At 41.2% G+C, this 27,894-nt stretch overlaps 1 protein-coding gene across 4 annotated transcripts; it reads left to right on the top strand.

The window, feature by feature from the left end:
- EFHB (EF-hand domain family member B) lies at window positions 1–27,744 on the top strand. Of its 4 annotated transcripts, none has more exons than XM_061586144.1 (13): window positions 1–99; window positions 8,115–8,174; window positions 11,182–11,325; window positions 13,285–13,465; window positions 14,070–14,180; window positions 14,533–14,662; window positions 16,161–16,244; window positions 18,239–18,306; window positions 19,778–19,932; window positions 20,710–20,917; window positions 23,767–23,985; window positions 24,871–25,052; window positions 27,389–27,744. In XM_061586144.1, the coding sequence occupies exons 1-13, from the start codon at window positions 82–84 to the stop codon at window positions 27,548–27,550; spliced, it is 1,722 nt and encodes a 573-aa protein (XP_061442128.1). In that variant the 5' UTR covers window positions 1–81; the 3' UTR covers window positions 27,551–27,744. The 4 variants fall into 4 exon arrangements, with proteins under 4 accessions (XP_061442128.1, XP_061442125.1, XP_061442127.1 ...); XM_061586141.1 differs by lacking the exon at window positions 1–99 and adding an exon at window positions 6,511–6,954; XM_061586143.1 differs by lacking the exon at window positions 1–99 and adding an exon at window positions 6,511–6,708.
- Window positions 27,745–27,894: the final 150 nt, after the last annotated feature.

The following is a 27,894-nucleotide window of genomic DNA, read 5'->3' on the forward strand; positions in this document are numbered from 1 at the left end:
TATTCTTCAATAATTAAAAAATACGCTCTACACAGAACCCAGGACAATCATGGTTCATGTGCAGAGGACAAGACATGGTGCATGGTTCATCACAGAGTGGTAAGTATGGGATGGATAAGGAATAGTCAGCTGGCAAAGAAGAGAGATCAGACATGAGTGGTGGCCACCAACATGGATGGCTTCAAAAGGGGATTAGACAAATTCATGAGGATAAGGCTATCATTAGCTACTAGCCACGATGGCTATGCTCTGCCTCCATAGTCAGAGGCAGTATGCTTCTGAATACCAGTTGCTGGAAATTGCAGGAGGGAAGAGTGCTCATGCACTCAGGTCCTGCTTGCAGGCTTCCCATGGGCATCGGGTTGGCCACTGTGAGAACAGGATGCTGGACTAGATGGGCCACTGGCCTGATCCAGCAGGCTCTTCTTATGTTCTGTGAGGATAGTTCGGCACCCTGGATTCTTCAGTATGGGGTTCCACAGGGGTCAGTTCTGTCCCCCATGCTGTTCAACATCTACATGAAACCGTTGGGTGCGGTCATCCGGAGCTTTGGAGTGCGTTGCCATCAGTATGCTGATGACACGCAGCTCTATTTCTCCTTTTCATCTTCTTCAGGTGAGGCTGTCAATGTGCTGAACCGGTGCCTGGCTGCGACAATGGACTGGATGAGGGCTAATAAACTGAGGCTCAATCCAGACAAGACTGAGATGCTGCTAGTGGGTGGTTCTTCAGACCGGATGGTGGATGTCCAACCTGTCCTGGATGGGGTTGCACTCCTCCTGAAGGAGCAGGTTCGTAGCTTGGGGGTTCTCCAGAACCATCTCTGCCACTTGAGGCTCAGGTAGCCTCAGTGACACGGAGTGCCTTCTACCAACTTCGGTTGGTGGCCCAACTACATCCCTATCTGGACAGGGATAACCTGGCTTCAGTTGTCCATGCTCTGGTAACCTCTAAATTAGATTACTGCAATGCACTCTACGTGGGGCTGCCTTTGAAGACGGTTCGGAAACTGCAGCTTGTGCAAAATGCAGCAGCCAGATTGGTAACAGGGACCAGACGGTCCGTATATATAAAACCAATTCTGGCCCGCTTGCACTGGCTGCCTTTATGTTTCCGAGCTCGATTCAAGGTGCTGGTATTGACCTTTAAAGCCTTACATGGCTTGGGACCAAAATACCTGATGGAACGCCTCTCCCAATACGAACCCACCCGTATACTACGTTCAAGATCAAAGGCCCTCCTCCGGGTGCCTATTCCAAAGGAAGCTTGGAGAATGGCAACAAGGGAAAGGGCCTTCACAGTGGTGGCCCCCAAATTATGGAATGGTCTCCCTGAGGAGGTGTGCCTGGTGCCAACACTGTTATCTTTTCGGCGCCAGGTCAAGACTTTTCTCCCAGGCATTTTAGCATGTGTTCTATATTGTTTTAAATTTTTAAATTGTGTTTTAAATTGTTTTTTAAAAGATGTATTTTAAATTGTATTTGTTTTTAGTTATTGTAAACCACCCAGAGAGCTTCGGCTATGGGATGGTATACAAGTTTAATAAATAAATAAATAAATAAATAAATAAATAAATAGAGACTGCAGAAGGAACAGGTGAGTAGCATATTAAATGAGCTCATTTGGAATGGAAGGGACCACAAAAGTGAGGGTGGAAATATAGTTGAGGGAGAGAGACAGGCAGTTAGACAGCCTTAAAAGAAAAAGCTGGCAGTTCAGGCAAAGCATGGCGGGGATCCAGTGTGAGGACAACAGAGGCAGGGACTGTTCCAACAGGAGAGTTAAATAATGGGTGTGCCTTTTTTTAATGTACTGTTTCCTATTTTATTGTTTCCACTATCCAAGGCAGCTCACAGCATCACAAAATAGGAAACAAGTCATTTCAAAAGATAAATACCTCGCCCCCAAGCCAACTAAAATAGTACCAACATAAACTATAAAATACTCAGGTGAAAAACAGGTTTAAGTCTAGCCAGTGTCAAAGGATAACAGAGTTGGTGCTCCCCAGGGAGTGTTTTGGGGAAGGTGTGCCACAAACAAGGCACCTCCACATAAAAAGCCCTTTCTCTGGTCATGATCTGTCTGATTTCTGAAGGCAGAACATGGAGCAGGGCTTTAGATTGTAAGGAAGGGAACACAGGAACAAATGAGTCAGACTATTCCATCCAGCTAAGTATTGTTGACACTGACTGGCAGTGGCTCTCTAGGGTCTCAGCCAGGATACATTCCTAACTTTAATTGGAGATGCTGGGAATTGAACCTGAGACCTTCTGCATGCAAATCAAATGCTTTACCATTGAGCTAGGGTCCTTCCCAATAGGACAGGTTCATATGAGAGAAGGCAGTCTTTCAGACACCTTGGTTGCAAGCCCTCTGTGGATCAAAATCAGTATTTTGAAATTATGCCCCAAAACAAAGCCAGTTAAGATCTTTTGGTACTAATAAAATATGTTCAAATCAACAAGGCCTAGTTAACAATCTGGCTGCTGTAGTCTGAACTAGCTGAAGTTTCTGAATAGTTTTAAAAGCCAGCCCAACATAAGACATCACCACAATTTAACTTGGAGGCTGGGCATGGATAAATGTGGTCAGGACATGGACAGCTCTTTCCAGAAGAGGCCATAGCTGACATACTAACCTAAGTTGATTGAAGTTGCCACAAGCAACATACACCTTCAGAGGATTATTAAGTGAAAAACACAGATCAAATAGTGTCTCCAAACTGTAAACGGGATCCTCAAGGATACATCCCCACCACCTTGATCAGTTAAACGAACCGTCAACAGCACCTCCATCTTGCTGGAGTAAACATGAGTTTATTAGCCTTCATCCTGCCCATTACAGACTCCAGGTCCCTGTTTAGCACTTCACCTGCACCATCTGAATCAGATGGAGACTTCTGAATGCTGTTGGCATGCTGATGACCCTTCATTCCACATCTCCAAACTGTTTCACCCCTGCCCCACATTTCATGTGGAGGCTAAATAGCATGGGGGACAACAGCTATTATTTGCAGTGCTTCAAAGTAGATGCCATGGTGAGGAGCTAATATCCCCCAGCACCATTTCTGGGAGCCTACTAGCCAGACAGGAGTAGAGCAAAGGAGCACTGTGCATCCCTCAGTGATGTTCCTGTATTAGTGTAAATAGGGTAAGTGCTGTTTGTATAGGAGATACATGGTAAGTAGAATGAAAGAGGAAGGGGGAGTGAATGGGCAGTAGAATGCTGGATGATTGGCTGAATGTTTAAAATGGCTGACAGTATAAAAGGAAGAATGACAGTGGAATCTGGGGGCTGATGAAAGTGAGTGGGTTGTTTTGGTGGGTTTGAGAGAGTGGTTTGTCAGGAGAGCGTGGAGAAGGAGGGGGGTGGAGTTCGGATTAGTATTAGATAAAACCATATGCTTATGTGCCTTATGAAGTAATCTTGTTATCTTTGTTATCTTTGTTATTCAATAAATACTTAATTTGGTTTACCAAAGGCCTGATCCTTGGCTGGGGTTTCACAGACCAGAAGGGAGGGTAAGGTAAATACCAAGGCTGAACTGTAGCAAATGGTGGCAGCGGGTGAAGGGAAGAATATAACACCACAAGTATTCAGAGCAAACCAGAATTATAAGCAGTCTGAGTAAATCAAAGGGATTGGGACAGCTTTAGCACTCAGTCACAGAGGTAACCAGATAGAGAGACTCAGGCAGAGTCTCTGGGACTACTGGTTATAGGACGTGACTGGTGGTGCTGCCTAGCAGGGGGATCTGTTGAGATCTGTGCTAGAGCGGGGTGAGAAACCATAAAAAAGGACAGTCCGGACTGGTGGAGTCCCTGGTGGTGCCTAGTGACAGGCAGTAACCACGAGCAGGTAGGAACCTGACAGGGACAGCCAGGGAAGGGCGTCACACCCTCCCCAGCCCAGACTTGTGGCCCTGAAGGATACCATGACTGATGGAATCAAAACTGGTGTACTATGTAGAGGTTCAGGAAAATCAACAGGGTTGCATAATTCAAAGCACAGAAAGGCTGCTCTGAAGAGATGAGATTCTGTAGCTTTCCCATAGCCACCACTTCCCCACCCGTGTAGCGTTTCTCCCAGTTATACTCATACCCAATGTCAGAGCCTGTTGGAGGAAAATTATGTAGAGGAATGGACTCCTGGGGGCTGTAATATGGGCTATGGAAAGGGTTAGCATCCCTTTTGCATTTCAAACTATACCCCACCTATTGTTTTGCACATGACCTGAGCAAACCTGAATTTCAGAACATGGGCCAGTAGCTACCACATGTAATTTGGCACTTAGTGACAGGCACAGAGAGGAAAAGGCAGGTCCTGAAGTTGTTGGGAAGGAATTTTGTAAATGGTAACAAGACTGAAAATATCACAGAATGATCGCAAAGATTTGTAGCACTATCTTAATAATCTTATTGTTTTATTGTTTTATTTATTTTTATGCTATTAGGACAATGTAGCAAAATAGAGTAAGAGCCATGCAGAACTGAATAGAACATGAATTATTTGGGGTTATGCCAACTATGATCAAGTTGGTATCTGTTAAATTCCATTCTAAAAATTAAACCAGGAGTGCCTTATACTTTAATTGTCTTGTCCAGTTCATATCCATAGTCCCAACCAGAACCTCCCCTTCAACACACTGATTTATTTCTGTTTATTTCAGCATTTCTTTCCACTTGAACTTCATCATGGCAGGTCTGCAGGACAGGAGGCCCTCTAGTGGGAAAAATAAAAGCTGAAATGATAGTCTTGATCTAGAAATTCCAGGTGAGAGCCAGTGTGGTGTAGTGGTTAAGGTGTTGGACTATGACCTGGGAGACCAGGGTTCGAATCTCCACATAGCCATGAAGCTCACTGGGTGACCTTGGGCCAGTCACTGCCTCTCAACCTCATGAAAACCCTATTCATAGGGCCTCCATAAGTCGGAATCGACTTGAAGGCAGTACATTTACATTTAGAAATTCCAGGTTTGATTCCTGACTTCTGAGCTGGAGACTGCAACCACAACTTACAGCAGGGATGGGGAATCTGTGGCACTCCAGGTGTTTTGGTGCTCCATTTCCAATTGGCCCCAGCCAGCATATCCAATGGTCAGAGATGGAAGGAATTGTAGTCCAACAACATGTAGAGGATTACAGGTTTCCTGATCTGATTTAGATCTAGAACATATAGTCGCCACCTCACCAGCACTCTCCCATAAATGACATAGTTTTACTCCCATGGGGAAAAGGAAGGGATTGCATATAGATATACTGTTGAGTTGTGTAAAAAATATGTCCTCCACCTCTGCTACTCTGTGGCTCAACTGATAACAGAATGATGGGAATGCACTGGGTTAAATCTAGAGCACTGTTCTTCAACCCTGGGTCCCTAGATGTTGTTGGGACTACAACTCCCATCATCCCAGACAGCATGATCAATGGTCAGGGATGATGGGAGCTGTCGCCCATCAACATCTGGGAGCTCAAAGTTGAAGAACACTGATCTAGAGGAAGTGCTTCATACATTAGCCTCAGATCAATGGGACAAGCGATTACTACCATGAAAGGCTTGGAGGACAGGAAGCTAGGCAGCACTTTATTGTCTCTCTCCAAGAAGAACAGGAACAGCAAGAAACACCTGGCTCTGCCCAGATACAACTAAGACTAATGCCATCTAATGATTGAAGTACATAATGATGCTATCCACGCAATGAGTCAGTTAATTGGTTTTGAAGGGCAGTTGAGATCCACATTCCCTCCAGATTAATCTGTCAAGGGCCACTTGCCAGTGGTGAGTGAGGACAAAGCCAGAGGTGGGCAGAGCTGGAGTCCAAAGGAGATCAGGGTTTATTCCAATGTGCAGTTAGACACACTGGGTGCAGTGTCAAAAATGTGTGCAGTATGAAATAAGTTCTTGTGCAGTCGGGCATATGAGATATAATAAGCATCAATGAGAAAAGATAAAAAATCTAAAATGAAGACAAATAATTGGTTCCTTTAAAATCTTCATAACTTTATATTAATAGTTTATTATTGGACTAATTACTTGACTAGTTTGGGGAGAAGCAGTATGCTGCCTGCTTGTGCAGTAGGGGAAAAAACTAAGAATAAACCCTGAAGTAAACAGGGCTATTCCCTTTTTCTTCCTGCCCCCTTTTCACTGTTTCTGCCCCCTCCTCACTCCTTCTCCCCGCCCCCTTCTCCCGCCGCAAGTCACCTATGCTCCGGGTGTATGCTGTACTTAAGGCAGGGATGGGTCGTCTGTGGCCTTCCTGGTGTTGTTGGACTCCAGTTCCCATCAGCCCTAGCCCGCATGGCCAATGGTCAGAGCTGGGGGAAGTTGTAGTCCAACACCATCTGGAGGGTCACAGGTTCCCCATCCCTGATTTAAGGTAAGTTCCGCGGCCAGCATCTCTTTCTACTTTAACCCCTCGGAGTTATCGAGCGAGCCGACAAGTGAGCCGCTCTATTTATAAGGGCGGCGAGGAGGCTGCTTTTCCCGATCTCGGCCTGGAGGGGGGGAAACCTTGAGTGGCCATTCCTTCCCCGTTGCTAGGCTACCCGCGAAAACATCCACTTTCCTGAAGCGGCTGACCTCTCCGCTACCTTCCTTCGCCAGCGGGTCCCTCCCGCCAGGATGGTGGGAGGGATCCCAGCCAAGGGGATCGTCAGGCAAGCTTATCCGGGAAAGTTTGTCGACCGATTTCCCGAGCTCCCGACAGTGAGTTTTCTTAGCGCACACAAAACTTGCCATCTCTCCCTCTTCCCCACACCCACTACGCTTTATAAAGATGCCTCATTGACAGTCGCTCGTCCCTTCCACTGCCTTTCCTCCGATTCCTCAAACAACTCCAGACGCCGGCATGGACAAGGACGGCTCGTTTGGGTAGCACTCTGTGAAACCTTGGCGAACTACTGCTGGTCAGAAGGCTTAGTCATGTGTAATCCTAAATATGCGTGCTCAGAAGTAAGTCCTATCGAATTCAATGGGATTTATTCCCAGGGAAGTGGGGTTAAGGTTGCAGCTGAACTGTGCAAGCCTGATTCGGAAGGAAGTCCTATTGAATTCAGTGGAGCTTACTCTGAGGTAAGGATCCAACACAGAGTAGATAGTATCGGCAAGACGGACCAATAATCTGACCTGGTGTAAGGCAGCTTCATTTGTTCTGGAGTGCACACATATAGTAGAGGAAATATCAGACCCTAACCTCAAAGGAAGAAGAAGAAGAAATTGAAAAAAATAATGGTGATGATGAACTTAATGACTACTATTCAAATTGTCTCTATCCTGCCTTTCAGGATGCAAATCGTTTCAAGGTGGCTTACAAGTAACTTCCATGCACTTTAAAAAAAAACTCAGTAAACAAAGCAACATATGATGTCACCAGGATCCTTCTCACAGGACAGCTGGTGACAGCTGGTCCTTTGGGGGGTGAGAAGGACAGTCCAGTTGGAACAAGAGCAGGCTCTTGGTGTCTTCTTTGCCTCCCTCCCTTCCTTTCCTGGGACCCTTCCCACAGGATAGTTGATGGTAGTTGGCACTGAAATGAAAGGAAGGGGAAATGGCAGTCAAGCTGTAGTGGGCTGTGGTGGCTTCATTGCCTGCTCTTTTTGCTCTAAATCACTAATTCTAAATGTGTGAGCGGGGGCTGCACCAAAGGGGGCAGGCACACCACCAAAAAAGGAGCTCCCCTCCCTAGTATATTTTGCCCGTCTAGGAATATAATTTGCCCCTTCTGTCTCTGCCCCCTGAAATTTTTTTTCTTGTGCTGCTACTGTGTGAGGGTATAGCAAAGAAGAAAAAGCATTCTGTGCATTTCAGATGCACTTAATTTGCCAAGTCCAAGCTGTGATGGATTCTGCATCTGAGCTTCACAGCTTCTCTAGGACGTTCTGTGTTTATTGGATTGAAGAGTTGAAGTTAAAGAAATGATAGGGAGATCTGGATAGAAGGAGGAATGGTGAACATTCTGATTATGTTATAGCTTAAAAAAACTTTTGCCATGGACCTTAAAAGATATGTGCAAATGCAAAATAAAAATCACTCATGTACATAGACAGACACCTATCTGTGATGTGAGCCTTTTCTTTCGTATGGCCTCTTACTATGTTGGTTTGTGTTTGCAGGCTGGAAAGCTGATATCAGTTGGAGAAACAGTTGGTGGTTGTCTCACTGAAACTTATCGGGTAAGTGCTCTATTTCTTTTATCTGTCCATCTGTCCCGATGGAGCTGGCATTAAGCCAGAGCAGCGGCTCCCGAATGGGAGGAGGATCCTACAGAGCTTTCCACTGGCCCCTACAGAGCTTTCCACTGGCCCCTACTCCGCCGGCTGCCCAGCAGATGGATTGCTCCCATACAAATGCTAGTGACTGGTTTCTGTTGACTGCAAACTGGTTTCTATTGACTCTGATTTTGCTAATATAAAGACCATTATGTTTGTTTCTAAAAAGCTTGTTGAACCTGTAACTAGATTTTATATTCACTAACAGGCAAAAACACTTACTGTTTAAGAACGTACCTATAGCCAACAGATATTTCTATCAAACTTTAAAAAGCAGGGAAATTGGGCAGCTATAGTGAATGCATCAGGGGAGCAGGAGACCTGACCTCCTCTCTGAGATATTGGACTGCCCTACAAATTTGTCAAAATGCAAACACCATTTGGGTTGGTCTTTCACAGTCCAATCCACTTCCTGTGTAGCTTCAATGAATTTGGTAACATGTGCCTCTGAGCATATGGTGAGTGGTGGCAATATCTGCCATCTCCAAAGATGGAGAATTACATTTTTGTATGTTTGTTGGTGTTCTTACTTTGCTTCTTTTCTGTGTTACTATTGTTTCTACAGAGAATCTAACCTAGAAAATTTTATTTCCCTCATTATTCATCCTAGAAATCTGTGTCAAATTTATTTTTATTAATTTCAAAGCCTTTGTTTGGTCAGTGTCATATGACGGTGAAGACAGCCTTTTGTGTTTCAAATTGGAGGTTATGTTCTATTTCTATTTTGGGTGCATTAACAGTTGAATCTGAAACTGCAGTTTGATGTAAAATCAGACTGATTACAATATGTTACTACTTCAGCAATGACTGTAGCTGTTGGAAAAAACAAACTTGGCCTACCCAAGATGCATGTTTTCAGCCTGCTATGTTTAAACTACTCCACTTAAGGAAAGGTGGGCATGGTCAATTAAAAACATAGAGCACACCTAGAATTTTGCTAGACTATATTTCACCTCCCACTGTTTTATCTTGTGCAAACTGAGACACTCCTCATGTCTATTGGAAACTATTCTGCAGAGCAGTCAGTGCTATTATTCCACAATTGTTTTGGAGCTTTTTTTTAGTGTTGCAGAGGGTTACTGTACTTCACATATTCACAGAAACAGTAGCAAAAGACAGTGATTTACTATAGGAAACTCCACTAAAATTGCAAACATATTTAAAGTGACTATCTGAACGATATCAACTGTTTTAATATTGTTGCTTCCTCCCTGTTAAAACAAGATCAGCATAACATATGTCTTATTTCTGTTATTTGGGCTGATTGCAGGTGTTGCCACCACTCACCATATGTTCACCATATAGGAGGGGAATGAGATGGGTGAGGAGGATGGAGGGAGGAAGGAAGGGGGAGGGGAGGGAAGGGGCAAGAGGGAGGGGATAGAAGGGAGGAGGAGGGGAGGACAGGTTTGATAATTTGCATGCTTTTTGAGTTCAGTGGGATTTATTCCTGTGCAATCATGCTTAGGATAGGTGAAACAGACCTGGGAGAGGGAGGGGGAGGAGGAGGGCAGGAAGAGGAGGGGAGGCGAGGAGATTGGGTGTGTGGGCACTGGGCAGAAGGGAAGACCCTTTCCTTTCCAAAAGGAAAACACTGTGAACAGTATCATTCTTTTTCAGGGTTTCCCCCACCTTTTTATTCTACAGCAGGCACATGCAGCCTCCCACCCAAATTGAAACCAAAGCTGTCCCTGGCCACATCCACACCAGGCCTTTATTTCACTTTGGACAGTCATGGCTACTCCCAAAGAATCCTGGGAAGTGTAGTTAGTGAAGGGTGCTGAGAGTTGCTACGAGATGCCCTGTTCCCCTCACAGAGCTTCAATCAGAGTTGCTGTTGTTCAACCACTCTGGCCGCTGGAGCTCTGTCAGAGGAATAGGAGTCTCCCCTCAGCACCCTTCACAAACTACACTTCCCAGGATTCTTTGCAGGAAGCCAGGTCTATCTCATGTGAAATCAAAGTCTGGTGTGGGTGTGGCCCCCTGATTAGTCAAGGCAAGCAGCTGTGAGTCTGGCTTTTAGAACACTGACAGTTGGTTCTTACTGAGCATGCCCGACACTATCATTCAGTTCAATGCAAAAAATTTAAATTAATTAAAAATCAGCCAGGCATTTCTTTAAAAAAACTTTTAAACTGCAGAAGATGAAGGCCATAGTATGGGGCAAGGTCAGTAATAGGATTACAGCTTCTCTGTGAACATGGCTGATTTTTAATTAATTTCAACAGATTATGAGAACTCTTATAGAAAAAAGTCCAAAAGAGGTCTGGGTTTTTCCTGTTTTTACACTGAACTCTCGATTCTCTCTGACTGTTTTGTGTATTTCCATGACAATCTAGAGGGTTTTTAAGGAAGCATTTCTGAGTTCAGGAGTATACGTTTTGTAAGGCTTTGTTTTGAAATGAGCTTATGGGAAGCATCAGAATGGCATGGGGGTGTATTTTTGATTTAACATTGCGGAATGCGAAAAATCCATGCTGACTATATTATACAGCCATTCTCGTGGCTGTATAATTTTAAAAAATATGGAGGGGGGAGCCATTTTTCTTCAGTTCCTTTTTCTGTCCCAGTAACCTATGTGCAATCTAATATCTGTCTGGCACCCAGTGAGGCATACCTGTATCACATCTTAAGACTGTAATACATTGCAGACTCTGAGGCAACAACTTCATGCCAGTAATTTCCCAGTTACCTTCTCAGGTTTGCTCAACATTCAGCCCAAGGAAGAGTTTTGGAGTACTTGAAAACTTGCTCATGAATTTGTGACTTTTTGTTGATCTGAATGAAGGTGTTACTTACCTTTCTGGAGATATGGGATTTGATTTTCCTTATGGACCAACACAGCTATGTATGATGAAGATGATATCTGCAAGAATATGTATTCTAACACTGTTTTCATTTTGTCTTACAGCCAATTACTCCACTTGTTGTAAAAAAGTTTCGAGACACCAGCAATCCTCCTACTGGTGGGGAAAGAATATTTTATGGCCGAGCAAATGATCCTGATATTGTATCACATTTGACACATGGGATAAAATCCATCAAGTCACACTCTGTAATAATTTTAAATCTTTTGTGTGTGTGTCCATTTTTATGGAGGTGAAACACAATCCTGATTGGCATTTGATTGACAGAAACAGGGATTTGCCTCCCCCATTACCGTTTATAGTTATACAATATATGTCTAGTGATCCAGGTCCCAGCTTGTAATCTTTTTGAACTAATGGACACATCTGGAATTTTGAGGAAGAGCTATGGACGCCAATCACAAAATGGCTGCTGTGGGAGCATGGCATATCACAAAATGACTTCCATGGAGGCAAAGACATATCACAAAATGCCTGCTGTGGGGGTGTGGCATGACAGAAAATGGCTGTCATGGGGTAGGACATAATGGCTTCCCTGTAGGAGAGGCGGAGCCCATACAAACAGGAAGTGAGTAGGGAGAGCAAACGCTCTCTTGTGAATTGTGCATTATTGAGGGGATATTTACTGAGACCTTTCAGGGGAGCCATAGGAGGTACTGGCAAGCACATTGGTGCCTGTGGGTGCCATGCTGGTGACTCTGATCTAAGCTATTTGAAATAGTGGCAAGAATAGATTTCTGTAGACCTTGTCTGCTGTATTTGCCTATGGAAGGGTTGCTCCCTTTAGGCACCATGAAAAGCAGCAAGGAAAGAAAATAAGCAAAGAAGCAGGATGAAAAATAAGCTGGGCTGGGTCATCTCTTTCCTCTCCACCCACTCCCTCGCTTATCACTCATCACTTGTTCATGGCTTCCACACGGATCCTGCTTAGAGCATCTGCCATCAATGGATGGGAAGGATTCTTTCTTCTTAACAACCTGTTAGGAAAGAAAAAAAAATCTGAAAGGCTGGATGTAAATCGGTTAGATTGTATCCTCTGCGTCGGGAAATGACATTTTGGTGAATTCAGGGACTTATACTTTCCCCAGACCATTTTCTTAAAAGGGTGGGATGTGGGTGGGCTTGTAGATTATTTTCATCACTCGACTGTGATGAATAAAAATGTTAATAAGATTACTTTCACTAGAAACATTATAGCTTTTGACTGCTGCCCAAATAAACATTGCAAAATCGTGAAAACAGAAAACATTGCTTCCCATCTTTGAGAGGGATGAGAGGGTCTGGAACATTGTTACACTAAGTTGACTTAGGCCACATTCACACCATATATTTATTCCACTATTATTTCACTTTAAACAGGCATGGCTTCCCCAAAAGAATCCTGGGAAGTGTCATTTATGAAGGGTCCTGAGAGTTGTTAGGAGACTTCTATTCTCCTTACAGAGCTACAGTTCCCCAAGTAGTTTAACAATCAGTCCCTCTTCCCAGAGAACTCTAAGAACTGTAGCTCTGTGAGGGGAAAAGCAGTCTCTGAACAGCTCTCAGCACCCTTCATAAATTATACTTCCCTAGATTCTATGGGGGAAGCCATGGCTGTTTAAAGTGGAATAAATGTGTGGTGTGAATGTGGCCTTACTATAAGAAAGAGCAACATGGATAGGCAAATTGGTTTAGGGAGCGATGGACTATCTTCTTGATGTACTGGAACAACAAATTTAAAGACAATGTGCATCAACAAATTTTGTTTACTTTATTATAAGAAATTGTGTTTGTGTGGGTTATTGGGTATGTATTTTTCTTTTGTATAATTTTATTTGTTGCCGAATTTAAAAAAACAAACATTACAGCTATAGTTAGCATGCCAATTACATTTTGGTTATTAAAGTCCCTCAGTGGTTGAATTGTACATACCAACGTATGTCAGATGTACATTCGGAATGATGCACTTTTAGAAATAACAGTTAAGTGATGAGAATGTATAAGCAACTTTGTAATGTTAGGTTCCAGAAAGGTGGCATTAAGCATAAGATTTGTTTTTAAATTAAATTAATAAGTCTTAATATCCCATAACATTAATTAAATAATGTAGTAAGAGATCATTCAGAAGTGCCAAACTGATCAATTCATGTGGTGTGAAATTTCTACAGGTAGCATCCCTGGCAAATCCACCTCCGAAAACCTGCTTTCAGCAGAAACTTAAAGAGAAGAAAGAATCTATTTACTTAAGCACTCGTGAAATACCTCTTGGGAGATCCCATGATCAGTCATTAAGATTACCCAAAGGCCTGGATGTGACTAACACTCGATTTGGAGTAACAACCCTCAGAGGTAGAAAAAATAGTACTAAAACACATTGTTAATTGCATTGGGGATTCCATAACAAGTGCATAGGAGTTTATTTTATACATTTAAAAAACATAATGTTTTATAATTTTTCAAGTACTATGGGCAACATCCAATGATGTCCACTCAGTTGAGCAATGGAAATCAGCTTGTGCAACAGGACTTTCTGTTTCTCTTCTCCCCCTTCCAGCCCTTCCCCCCAAATAAATTCTACTCTGGAGGGTCCCCCAATCCATGTGAGGGGTGCACAGGTACACAAGGTGGAGGGGAAGGAGAGGTTCCATGGTATGAGCAGATGTCCACTTGCACTACATTGGATCTCATCCTGTGTTTGTAATAAGGCATATGGCACATTACCATTGAATCCTACTATCTTATGATAGGATCTATATATCAATATATGAATGACTCTTACGCATCCATGTGGCCTCCAAGTCCTGCTTGTAACAGTTTCTGGAATTAAATATGTGAATGATCTGTGAATACATTTAGTCTGCATTTGTAAAGAGTTTTAAAATGTTGTTTTATTATTTCATTGCATGTATTGTAATGTATTGTAATTTCATTACATGTATTGGTTGACTTTCAGAGGGTCCTGGTGGAGAGGTTATAAACCCACCAAAGACGTTTGATGAAGTCCAAAGGGATGCAGAACAAGGACATGAATTATATGTTGTAACGCACAATGATTATCATGTTGGTGAGTGAAAAGGAGAAGTGATATTAAGTAAAAGTTGAAGATATAAAAAGGACTATAAATTATTGCCATTTTGCATACCTGTATTCATTCTGCTACACAATATAACAAAAAAATGACATTTTCCTTTAAAACTGTGTAGTGGAATTAGAATTCTGTTATATTACCATTATAGGCTGTTCGATAAAGATCATATATTGGTACCTGGCAACAATTCACCCTCTTCCCCTATCACTTTGAGATGATCCTAGATATGTCTCATAATGCCCAGAAGCTAGAAGTCATAGTATTGATACTTGCTTTTGTTAATGCATAATTGTACATAATAAATGAAGACCCGCTTTTCCCCCCACAGGGGAGCCAATGAATAGAAAATATAACCCATCTACATTCAGCAGATTAAATCTTTATGGAAAGGAAACACCACACTTCAATGATGGACGAAATGTAGCTAGAACTTTACGCTGGCTCCATGATCTACAGATGTGAGTTGTGATACCGGCTGATGATGCTTGGGTTTTCCAGTTACTGCTTTCTGATGACACATTTTCTCTCAAATAGTAGACATCAGATGTCTGTGATGATGTTGCCCCATAAGACACACAAGTCATCATGTTGAATGTGATAGGTATACATTCCAATAATATTTCAAGATGACAATGCATGAGACATCGTTAGGGTATTGCCGCTATGAGAGTTGATATCTTCTCTTGTACCATCCGGTTGTCATCCCTTTTATGTGATGTGTTCTCTGAGAGCGGAATATGTTGGAAAGTGATGTGATTTCAATATAATAACTGATTCCTCTTGATCATCTGACTCTCTAGCTAGAATGATTCTACCCAGAGACTTTTGCCTGCAGTCTAGAATGTCCTTAGTGCCTTCTTGGTGGCACAGTGAGTAAGATGCCATGTCAAGGCTCTAATGTTGAGCTGCACATCATATAACAATCCCCATGCTGAGCAGGCTATCCATATTTTAATTTCCCCCCTGCATATTCCATTGCATGTATATACCCTTATTCAAGTGTTATACAAATCCTGAAATGCAACATGTGAATAGGGATGAGCACACTAGCTCTGCTTCCCTGTCACTGTCCCTGCCATCCTCCACAAGATGAAAATCAGGGTCCTGTATCAGACAGGGAGCCTGCACAAGTAGAAGCAAAATCCCTGCATCAAACAGTTGCCCTTGAGCGCATGGAGGGTGACAGGAGACAGAACTAGCACACTCAATTCCACTCTCCCTACTTGTGTGTTGTATTTCTGGATTTGTATAACACTTGAAAAGGGATAAGGTCTTGTGATGATGAATGGACAATCATCGTGTTTAGCTGGCAGTGAATTATAAAGCTCAATGCATTGAAAATGAGCACATGCTTTTCAGTAAGAAGTTCCCAGATCAGAGTAACCTAACATGAATGGAACGCTATTCTCCAGCTCACTAAAAACAGTGCTTAATGGAGCTCTCAGGTTCTCTGTGGCGATGGATTGTTAATTCAGTCTACTAGGGCTGTCCTCTAGGAGTATCCTGTCAGTACTACTTTAAATCAATTCTGTTTGTACACATTGAGTGTAGTATGACTCAATGGGCAAAGAATCTGAAAATGAACTTTAACTAATCTTAATAATAAATGTTTTATTTGGCTTTAAAAGGCCTAGCAGTAGTTTATACTACATTACCACATTATTACTTGCATTTTTAGAATTTAGTTTTATGAAAGACTTTTAATCTTCTTAGATTAGACTAGAAACTGATTTCATGAAGCCAGGCATAATTGGTGAGGTCCATCTATTGATATAATTTGGATTTTAATTATTGTTTTAATGTTTTATTGAATGTTATGGTTTTAATGTGTATGTTGTAAACCACTCTGGGATCTTAAATGATGATGGGTGGTTTAGAAATGGAGATGATAAATAATATTGTATGAATAATATGCTGTTGTAAGTTAGATATTTTGCAATTATTGTTTTGGTTTAGGAAGAAATCAGCAAAAATAGTGTCTAAGATCAGTGATGATTTCAAGGAAAAATTTCAGCCCCAGCTTGGAAAAGTCCTTGATCCGTAAGTGAATTAAGAGGCAGCCTTCACAATGGACCCTCCATGAGAATTTAGTTGCTTGTGTGTGATCAAGGTTCCTTTCCTGTGTCTTCTCGTCTGGGGGCTGTGAATGACTTGGCAAATCCAGATTACTAGCATCTGTTATCATGTAATAACCCACAAACCCTCATAATGCCTTGGCTGCCATTTTGAGATATTCCCTCAGGCACTAAGAGGCTGAGATAATAGCTGTCAGAACTCTATGAAGCTTTGCCACAAAGTGACTGATCTAGCTGTTTCAGATTACTTCTACAGTTTCTGTGTGATTAATACAATGTGAAAACTTGCCCTAAGAATATATTCCACCACTGCTACTGTGTCTGCGAGTCAACTGAGCAGCGATGGTGTTCTGCCAGTGTAGGAGAATCTGGAACGAAGTAGAACATAGGAGCATTGAAGACCCCAAATACCCAATTTCATAGAGTAAATAAATCCTGCAGGGAGAACATGAGATGATTTAAAATTTTATTTTCTTCCTACAAATGCAACCACTAAGAGGCTGCCCTATAGCTGCAGAATCTGTAGTTGGAGAAATAAGTTTCAACATTGGCCATATGATTGCTTAAAAAAAGCAAGCCAGATGATATTTGTCCTAGTTGAGTCTGAAAGCCAGAGACCCAGACTAGATGTTGTCACCTCACATCTTATTCTTTAGTCCAGAGGTGGGGAATCTTTTTCAGCCCGAGGGCCTCATTTCCTTGTGGGCAACCTTCCCAGGCCCACATGCCAGTGGTATGCAGGGCCAGAGGCAAAAGTGGGCAGAGCAACGAATGTGAATTTTACATTTGTACAGTAGGCTAGTTTCTACACATACTTGCGCAACTCTCTCTATCCTCCATCCAGGCAAGCCAGAAGAATGATCCAATTTAAAGGACACATTCCAGCCAAGGAGAGTGCAAAGCAGGACAATGAAGGGGTGTGGCCTGGGGAGAGGGAATGTGACTGGGGAAGGAGCGTGGCCTGGATTGAGTCCTGAGGGCCAGACAGAGAAGCCTAGAAGGCTGCATTTGGGTCCAAGAGCTGAGGTTATCCATCCCTGCTTACATAAATAAGATGTATGATAGGACATCATCGTACTCAGTGTTTCCTTTCTCCCCTCCATTATTTTGTCAGCAGAGAACACAGAGTGTGATGGTGCAATACCACGCACCTTCTTTAAATGTTACCAAAGGTATTCAGGAGGAGACATGGGAGGCACCAGCCATGGGCTCATGGTAATATATAGTTTGGACTTGAATCAGGAAAATAAGGAAAGGGATTTGTGCAGATTAATTTAGGGCTGAATTGGGTAACGCAATCTTTTTCAGCTAGTCCAAGGAGATTCTGATGTTTTAAAAAACCCCAAACAACATGACAGGCGTAAATGTTAATTGTTTGTTTTTTTCCAGTGATTGTAGAAATGAAAGCATTCATTCAGACAAGTAGCTCAAACAAAGCCATAATCTGAAAACCTTTCTATTGCATTTCTAGCTTTTTTTTTTTACATCCGATTCTTTTAAGCTGCCATATTTGTTTAGTGTGCTATAAAACCCCTTTTTTCTTTTTCTGACAGATACATGAAAAAGACTCCATACACACATTTATATCTGTTAAATAAGAAAATAGCTTATTTAGACTGTCGGGTCCCTCTTGCTTTCTCAAGAAATATATGCAGCAAGATCAAATATATTTATCACCTACTGTGCAAATATTTTTGACAGTTATTACTTTGTGCTAAAAGGAAAGAGGTTGTAAAAGAAAAAGGATTATCAGTGGTAGTGGCTTTGATTCATGTAGGAAAGCCCCAGTGAACACATTTCAGGTGAACTCTTACCAAATGTCTTCATCAGTTGTCTTTAACCTTTACTTACAGTACAAAAGGTGAACTGACAGACAGATATATCTTTCATGTCTAAAGCAAAGATTATGCTTGGGTGAAAAAATCAAACATTTATCTAACAGATTCTTTTCATTTGTAGCATAGCAGATACTCTCAATGTTCCTCCAGACCATACATTTGGAGTGCTTGTTCGTCCTGAAGAATACGGCAAGTTTATGTGGCCTCCCTGTTTTTTCCCTCCCACATCTGACAACATTTTATTCCGCACTCCCGTCTTACAGCCTCTCTCCCTGCTTCCCTCCTGTGCTAGATTGATACATCTAGCCAATTTAAATTATAAAAGGGACAACCTGGCCTCAGTTATCCACTCTTGTAACCTCCAGATTAATCTATGGTAATGCTTTATACATGAGGCTCCCTTGAAAAGAGGCTGCTCTATACATACAATGTATGTACATTGTATAGAGGCTGCTCTATACATGAGGCTGCTTTGAAAAATTGTTTGGAAATTCAGTTGGTCCATAACACAGCTGCAATATTGCCAACTGGGAGTAGACAGCGGGAACTGATCTTACCAGTCATAGAGCAAAGCCATTGGTTGCAGGTACTTACCTGTAAAGCCTTGAAGGGGTGCCTACCTCCACCTGGACTTGCTCACAAGTTAAGTTCACCATGAGTTTCTTCTCTCAGTCCCTGCCTCCAGAGTTTAATCAGGACACAACCAGGGAGAAGGCCTTTTGGACAGTGATGACCTTGGCTCTCTCAGAGGTCCAGAGAGGCCCAGGCCACGTCCAGCTTTTGAGACCTCTAGCCATTCATAAAAATAAAAAATGACAATACATGAAAACAAAACGAGGCACCAAAAAAAGAGGGAGTGGTTTGTTTATATAATCAGCTGATCTGAGAGAACACATTCATAACTGTCTAGTTTTGTGCCATCAGAACCAATATATTTTTAATAATATTTATGAAAACCTTAACTCTTTAATATGATAAAATCTATATAACTTAAAATTATTTTACGGAATTTCATCTCTTATTGCTGAAATGTGCACCTCTAAGCTGAGAGGGTGTGTCATGTTGTGGTCTGATGTACATAAAAGCAAGTTGCAAAACTTCTGAAATGCCAGAACATTTGCAAGTATCTAAATTTTAGGCCCACTTTGAGCTTGAGACCAGGCCAAATGGCCCCCCACCCCCCACCCCCTGATTGTGCCTTCCTGGGAGGCTTGCCTTGCCTCTATTCTGATGTATTTTCTGCACCAGGCAAGGACGTTTTTATTTTCCCACGTGTTTAAAGGGTTTATCTGTTAAGGTTTTAGGCCGAGTTGTATGTTTTCTTTTTTCATGCTGAAGCTGTGTTTTTATTTCTGCTATTTCTATCTGCTATTATTATTTTTTAAAAAACTCAAGACCTCTGTAAATGTACTGTTATAACTGGTTCAGTTTTTACATAAGTTTCCTTGGGCATCCAATGATGGGAAAGTGGTGTATAAATGTTTAGAATAAACAAACAGAAACTCCACAGCATAGCTATCCTTAGCAGCTGGCGTATCCTCTGCCTCTGTTGCCTACAGGGCTGTGGTGCAGTTGGGGTTGAGAAGAGGATTGAAGAAGTATTACGCAACAGCTAAAATATGGCCATGCCAAGCTTTGGTTGACTTTCTTTCTTGTGCAGGTGCTGGGGACCTTCTTCACTATAGACTTCCTAGTGAATTCCTCCGTGGTAAAGACAGAGAGCGGGCCGTCTTCACTGCAATTCGTCAGCATTTGAAGAAAGCTAATTACCACAACTTTGACACATTATTGCAAGCATTCAGGCATTATGATAAGGTTAGCATTGTGCCAAGATGTCAGGTGAAAGCTGTATGAAATATTTATTCTCGGTTGTCAGTGTTGTACTTGAATAATACAAATATTGCAGCTATACATAAGTTCTTCTATATGAAGAACAGGGCACAGCTTTTGTTTTATATCACTGTGTGATACTATGATTAGAGATTTGTGGTTACGAATTCCACCCACAAATACAAATCCTTGCCTACACTGAATATCAGTAATAATTTTGTGCATCTTTAAATTGATATGCAATGGTTCCTCTGTTATTGCCTCATCTGAAACAAGTCATTTCCCTTTGTCACCTGTTTTTTTACTGCACTGCTGTCTGTACAAAGTGCATTAGCTCTTTATAACAATCTTTTTAAAATGTTTGGCAACATCTAGAAAAATGGGGGTACAAAGAGGGCCGGCCCAAGATATTTTGTTGTCTGTTGCAGAGATTGTACATCCTCCCTATTTCATTATAAAAGCCAACCAGAATGATAGCTAAATCTTGCTTCAACGCTAGTGATAGGATAACATCTTCCACAACCATCTGAGGCAGTAGGCCAGGTTAGGGGGTTCAGGACAGGCCATGTGGCATACACAGCTCTTTCCTCCAAATGGGGAATGGCTGGATAGCTCAGGAGGAATGGTCAGGGGGCTGCTTCTGCTGCCTCCCAGCATCTGCCATTGTGCCTATTGACAGGGCTGGGCTTGGGTACAAGGTTCATAGTTCAATTAGAACAGGCTGTCCACATTTTTATTAAACACATTGTGCTATTTAACTAGGATGGTGATCGGAAAATAAGCAGAGATGACTTGAAAAAGGCCTGCTTTCAGTTTAATCTGGACTTGGATGAAGAGCTCCTGGATGCTTTATTTAATTACTGTGATTTGGATAAAGATGGTTTTATAAACTATCTGGAGTTTGTGAACTTCCTTAACTGGAAAGACAAAATGTCTGTTCGAGAGTATGAAGAAAAAATAATCACAAAAGGTATGTGGCAAAGAGTTAGTTAGGATTTAAACCGTAGGCCTGATTTGAACATGTTATTTGATTCAGCAAGTGTTGCCTAATGTATATTGAGGATTTGGAATCAGTGGTTAAGCTGAATAGCCATTTTCTCTTTTTGATACAATTTCAGTTGTATCCACCTGCAGTTTAATGTGGCTCCTGCTTCTTCCAATATGACTTAAATTGGACTTCCGGGAAGGGTGACTTCGCTTGTGCCTGCTTTTGGGACGGGCTCCCGCCTCAAAAGAAGCTTATTCAGATATAAATCAGTCAGAACATTTTTTTTTTGACTGATGAAATTTCTCCCGGGCAGGGAGAAACGTAGAGATCAACCTCAAAAGCCTGTTTTTGTTGGGAGGACTGGATTTCATTAATTTATGAGATAAGGTCCAGCCAACAATGCCGGACGGACTTCCGAACAAGCTCTATCTGTTTAAGCGATACGTTTATCTTTTCTTTAAAGAGAGAACGGACTAACAGGCAAGCACCCTTCTTTCTATTATTTTTTTTACTTGGTTTAAATTGTTGCAGCCAAAGGAGATTTGTCAGATTGATCGGCTTTGGACAACTCCTGGGTGAGCTATAACTCTTCTCTGTTATTCACGAAATTAACAGCTTATCTCTGTTTCTGTCGCAAAAAGCTGTCCTGGAAGTGCATTCTAAAGATATAAACAGAAGAGGGATTTCTATTCCTGATTTCTATTCCGAGGAATATTATATTGTCTGGGACTATTCTCTTTTTGGTCTATTTTATTTTGACGAATCTGCTTCTTCACGACGCCACTAGCTGTTTTGATGCTGGGAACTAAATTTGTTTTGCATTCTTGAACATAGAGAGATAAGGCAGGCTGCTCTGTTTATACTGTGATGTCATCAAGCCTGGAATATTAACCCAATTGTTGCTGAAATAAGAAGTGGTTCTTCTTTATTTTTGTTTTGCTTTGTTTTCGTGGTTTTAAAAATGGCAATCAAGAAAGTGGCTGAGAATCTGGAAGTAACTATGTTTCAGAAAATAATGGATGAGATTGAGATAACGAAACAAACCCTGCGACAGGGTAGTAAGGAGCTGAAAATTGAACTGAGCAAAATGACGCAGGAGCTTAAAGAAATAGGGGATCCTGTGAGAGAGGAGAATGAGATCAGAGATGAGAAAAGAAAAAATAAAGGGAAGATACAAGCCCTGGAGATTGGAACAAATGTGGAATTGGAAAAAGATCTGGAGTTTATGGATTTTAGAAATAAAATCTACTGTTTGGAATTTAACGTTATCTCTGAAGAAATTAATGAAGATATTAGAGATAAAGTTATCAATGGCTTGGATAATCTTCTGGACTGGAATGACGTGATGGAGTTTGATATAGAGAAAATCTATGGAATTAACTGCAGCCATGTGACAATGGAAAAACTCTCAAGAGATGAGCCAGTGCATTTTGTAAAAAAGAAGAACAGAGATATGACTTTACAACAGTATTTCAGCAACTTATTCAGAATGGATGGCAAGAAAATATTTGGGATAGAGGAAATTCCCATCAGACTCTTATTATATGACTATGGCTACGACAGCAAGATTATTATGGAATACTGATAATGGAAGATTGGACACTGAAATTACTGGACTTAACAGGACTATTGAAGATGGAAGATGGAACTAATAGGGATAATGGAATAATGGCTATTGAAATTATTGAACCTAACAGATTTTGATGAGATGGATTAATCGAAATGTTTATTTGGACTATGGTTATGACAATAAGATTATTATAATTATTAACGAGATGGATTAATTGACATGTTTATTTGGAGAAAAATTGATAGATATATTTCTTAAAGAATTGAAACCTCTCTTTGACTTTTTGTGGAAAGAATAAAGTAATGTTTATGAGATTTGATGATTAATTAAGATAACTACTGGAGGAAAGTGATTTTATAATATGATTTAAGAGACAGGATTGTTATATATTGTAGACCTATAACTGATTTGATCTGTGACAAATGGGAAGTCAATATTTTATTTTTTTGTTTAATTATTTTTGTTTTGTTTTGTTTTTTGTCTTTGAATGTTTTATGATTTTGTTTTCTATGTTTTATGAAAATTTGAATAAAAATTATTGTAAAAAAAAAAAAAACAATATGACTTAAATTGGCCCTTACTTAATCATTTACTGAAATGGCTTCCTCTACCTGCCCACCCTTTAATTGCTTGTTTCCTTCACTTAATCTCAGTATTTTTTTATCTTTTAAAAAATTATTTTGCACATGTAACAACAGATCAATTACAATGAAGCCCTATTGCTTTTTTTTTTTTTTAAGTGGAAAGGCATTTTTTGTGCAAATGTAATTTTTTAAAAAATATACAACGACAATGGTGCTAGCTAGAAAGGTAACACTAAAAGTGTGGCCAGAATAGAAGCAAAGAGTTGTGATAAGAGAGCTTCATCACACATGCCAAACCACAAGATGCCATGTAAAAAGTGATTGAAGAAAGAGTGGCAATTCGACTCCAAATAGCTGGTGTGGAAATTCCCTAAAGCTGCTGATCTCACAGAAGCAATTTCTGTGTTGGAGATATATCTATTTTTGTTGTGGCCCTTTTTTCTTGAGACATTGCTTTGGGCTTGAAATGTTGCTTAAGGCAGAGACAGCCAATCTCCAGATGTTACTGGACTACAACTCCCATAATTCCTGACCATTAGCCACGCTGGCTGAGGCTGATTGGAGTTGTAGCCCAACAGCACCTGAAAGAACCAGAATGGTTACACCTGGCTTAGCATTTTGCCACTCACTGTGGAAGTAAAAAATACTTTCCATTTGGTTTCATTTCTTTTTTACAGGTAAAAGGCTAGGTCCCTTTGACCTCATTCCACCAGAAGGTGCAGAAGCCAAAGCGGATGAAGAGGCTGTGCTGAAGAAGCAAGACATAGTACTAAAGGAACCGGGAAGCACAGAAAAGACACCCAGAACACTTTCAAGACAAACAGATCGTGTATTTTCTGACTACCGCACAACCTCTTCTCAATATAATGCAGTTGTAGGAGGCATTCCCTCAGCATGTACGTGCAAGGAGATGTAATTTTCTTTGCCACATTATTTAAAATGTTGGCAGATGCCCCTGCCAAATTAGTCATTAAGCATATTCTCCATAAAGGTATTCCAGACAGTGGTTGTTTATGCTTCCAGTTGGGGCATTGTAGTTTGCAACTGGGTGTGTGGAAAGCATTATATGAAAAGATATATACCCCCTGCAACATCCCCATGTTCAATTTGTTAAGCAACTTGCATATCTTGCAAATAGTCTCACAGACTTTTCCATAAGCCTTATGTAGATAGGAGGTTAAAACATCCTGTATATGTTCTCTGTAGGGACCAGATATGCAAAACCAGCATCTTGATACTCTTGAGTCAGAGTTCTGTAGGTGTCCTTTCAGTGCATCAAGCCAAATGCCATCCTAAAGAATTCTTAGTTCATCTTTGGTTACGCACATCCTATACAAATCTCCAGAAATACAGATAGTATTCATATAAGTCTGATTGTGGCTGGGTTGCAAATTTAGCTCAGGATCCAGGCAACGTTAAGAGCTTTTAAGTCTTGATTTTAATAGGAAAATTAAGCAAGAGTTTCACTTTTATCCCTAGACATCAATAAAAAGTGTTTAATTTTGGCTGGATTGAGCCCAGAGTAAGAGAAATGTCTCTTTTCACTACATCTTCTGTATTTGTGCCCCCAGTTGAGGCTTAACATAGTAGCATAAAACTCAGATGTGTTAAGAGAACAGATGATTGTATGGAGTTTTGAAAGGAAGACTTTGGGTCGGAAACTCAGCGTTTTAAAAGAACATGTTGGTATTGGGTATATGGTGTGACCCAGTTCTATGTGACCTACTTTTCCAACATATTACTTTCCTTGTTTTCTTTCTTTGCCTTCTGCTTTCCCACAGATTACCCACTATTTGGTGTTCCAAGTGTTCGTGCAGACATTCCTGCCCCTCGATTTCGCCGCATCAGTGACAACACCAATTATGGCGATCAAGCCTCTACTTATGCACTGTTATACCCCTCTATCTATAGTAATAAAGGAGTGTATGAGAAAGACTTCTTCAAGATAAGATCAAAAGAAGAGGTAGAGTGCATTAATTTAGATGCTTGTGTCCTGAGCATTCATTCATATCTGTGGAATGGGTCAGCGAAGCAAATGATCTGGCATGCACTTGAACGCTGGGAGAAATCATCATCATTCTCTTTAATACTAACTTTGGGTGGTGATTAGGGATGGGATCTGTTGGCTAGTGCCAGTTCGAAAGTATTCTCTCGACCTGACAGTCCAGTATCAATTTGACTGTTAGCCACTGCTTTTACCAATCTGTTTTTTTCCTTGCAAAAAGTATTGCTATTAATATCGCTGTTTTGAAAGGAGATATTGATATTTTGAAAGGAAATATAGATAACAGAAAGGAAATGTCAATAAAATTAACTTAATATTTTAGAGGCAGATTTTTTTTAAAAAAATCTGTTTTCAAAAATAGCTACAAAAAATCGTATATAAAAATCCGATCCACAATGATAGAGACTAAGCAAATTAATGGAAAATTCGGTACCAAATCCAAATAGGTGTCTAACCTTTTCTAAGTGATAGACAGATTAAATGATAAGGCAGTCCCTGCACATAGAGTCATAAGCTGCTGAGACATAATACAAAAGGAAAAATGTATGGGGAAGGAAAATGAAATTAAGCAGTAGAACAACTGATACTTCTCTGGCTAATTGATGGGGTCAGATTGGTCTTCCCCTTGCCAGTATGTTTTTCGTGGGAGGCAGGGATACAGCCTGCCAGTGACCCTTGGTTCCCTCACTAATGGCAAAGACCAGAAGGTGCTTCCTTTAGCACCTTCAGGGCAACTGACAGTTGGAGCAAAGTGTTCTTTCTGGCAAGAGGAAGGGGTGAGAATAAACTCCCTGCATATGCTTCTGCTGTGGCTGATGAATAGAACTAGGATAGTCGTCCCCCTGCTGTGATGCATTTTCCTGAGAGGCAGGAGGGGCAAACTTCCAGTAGCCCTTAGTCTGTTGGCTGATGGCAGAAGCCAGAGTGTGCTTCCCATATGATCTTCACTGTCAGGTTATCCCATGCCTATTGGTTGAGAAGCAAATTGAGATGATTCCTCCAGCACTGCCCCCCTCCTAAGCCATCAGTTTCTGCAAACTTTAGGGATTCCCCAGGTGCATAGAAGTATATTAGTTTGTAAATTGAAAGATAAGTTTTAAAAACGAAACGTATAGACCAGATGAGCACTTATGCTCAGTGGGTTCCAGGACCTACAGAATGTTTAGGGCACTTGAGCCACAAAATTTTGAGGTCATAATGAGGAAAATAGGAAACTGAGTGTGTGTGTGTAGAATTCACTAGCGTAAGCACCTAACAGGGAATTAGGGTTAAGGAAAAGCATGAAATGTGGTTAAAAAACCTTTTTTCCCCATGTGGAAATTTTAAAAAAGGAGGCTCTGTAACTCAGTGGGAGGTTTTAGGAGGGTGGGAAAGAAAAAAAGATGTAAACTTTCCTATCCTTCTTGCCCAAACCTCCCTACGTACACACAAGCCCCAAGCAGAGCTACAGCACTCCTGTTTGGGGCAGGCTGGAGCCCTAAGCCAGAGACTCCTGTTAGGGGGTGAAAATACACATCACCCTTTTCTTGTGGTCCCCACGTCTGTTAGGATAGTGTATTATCCACATGGAAAATGTGATTAATGTGTTATGGAAGAAGGAACTGTTCTAGGGACTGGACTCTGGATGTTTAGAATTGTTGACCTGTCCTTGGGCTTTTCTCTCTTCCTGGAGTCATTTGCTCACATTACTTAAGCTAGGGGCTCACAGATCTCAGCCTTGCCAACTTTCATGAGAAGTGAAGTTTCTGCATTGTCCTGGTTCTAATTTTGTACATTCCTTATAATACCTGCTCCTGCCTTCCAGAATTGTGGGCCTAATTCTTTTTCTTAATAAATGCACAATGTACACCCATCTACCAGCTGACAAATTTGAAATTTAGTGAAGAAATTAAAGGGAGGAAGTAGAGTAGGACTGTGACACTGGCAACTGCAGGGCCCACAGTCAAGTCTGACTGTAAACCTGATGGGCTTACTCCAGCCTTCCCCAAGTTGGTGCCTTCCAAATGAACATCAGCTCCCAGCATCCCTGACAATTGCCCATGCTAGCTGGGGCTGATGGGAGTTGTAATCCAGCAAACATCTGGAGGGCACCAGGTTGGAGGAGGCTGGCTTACTCCAGATTTAGTTAATATCCCCATCTTTAGTGGCCTATTTAGTCCGTTGTCTGAAATCTCACAAATCTGCAATAAAGAATTTATCTGAAGATAGTTATAAGTTCTACACATGTGTTTGCTCCTTCTATCTATTTCAGCTGGAGATTAATTATATCAATCACATTGCATATTTTTTCATAGATTGCACGCATTTTGCGCAACATTGGCGTGAGCCTTTCGGATGAAAGTTTTGATGAAGTGTGGAGGCAGGCCTGCCTGAAAGATCACAGAGGAGAAGTTTGTGTAGAATCCATCAGAAATGTCCTGGATGAGATGCAGGCAGCACACATCAAAAGCAGATAGTGATGGTTCTTTGTGCTCTGTGGTTTTAAATTGATTTCATTTGAGGTAGTATATTATCCCTATATGAAGTGGATTCTCCCTTTATGACTTGGTTTGCAAAAAAAGAAAGAATGCAGTGCATATAAATGTGTATTTACTGAAAATAAAAAACAGTCCTTTTTTAACAGTGAGAACCACTTAAAAGATGATCTGACATCCGAAATACAAAAATGTATATAAAATGATTTGCTGTGTCTAACACAATAGCAAATATCTTATCTGCATTTTCTAAAAAAAATGGAATAAACATTCTAGTGGGATAGTAAGGCAGTCTTTCTCAAATATTGTGAATGATTGCTAAACAA

The sequence above is a fragment of the Rhineura floridana genome, chromosome 10 (assembly GCF_030035675.1).
Source record: "Rhineura floridana isolate rRhiFlo1 chromosome 10, rRhiFlo1.hap2, whole genome shotgun sequence".
Taxonomy (NCBI): Eukaryota; Metazoa; Chordata; class Lepidosauria; order Squamata; family Rhineuridae; genus Rhineura; species Rhineura floridana.

Coding starts and splice junctions, on each gene's coding strand:
- EFHB (XM_061586141.1), top strand. CDS start 6,625: ATGGTGGGAGGGATCCCAGCCAAGGGGATCGTCAGGCAAGCTTATCCG. Junction 19,933..20,709: donor CATTCAGGCATTATGATAAG/GTTAGCATTGTG, acceptor CTATTTAACTAG/GATGGTGATCGGAAAATAAG. Junction 20,918..23,766: donor AGAAAAAATAATCACAAAAG/GTATGTGGCAAA, acceptor TCTTTTTTACAG/GTAAAAGGCTAGGTCCCTTT.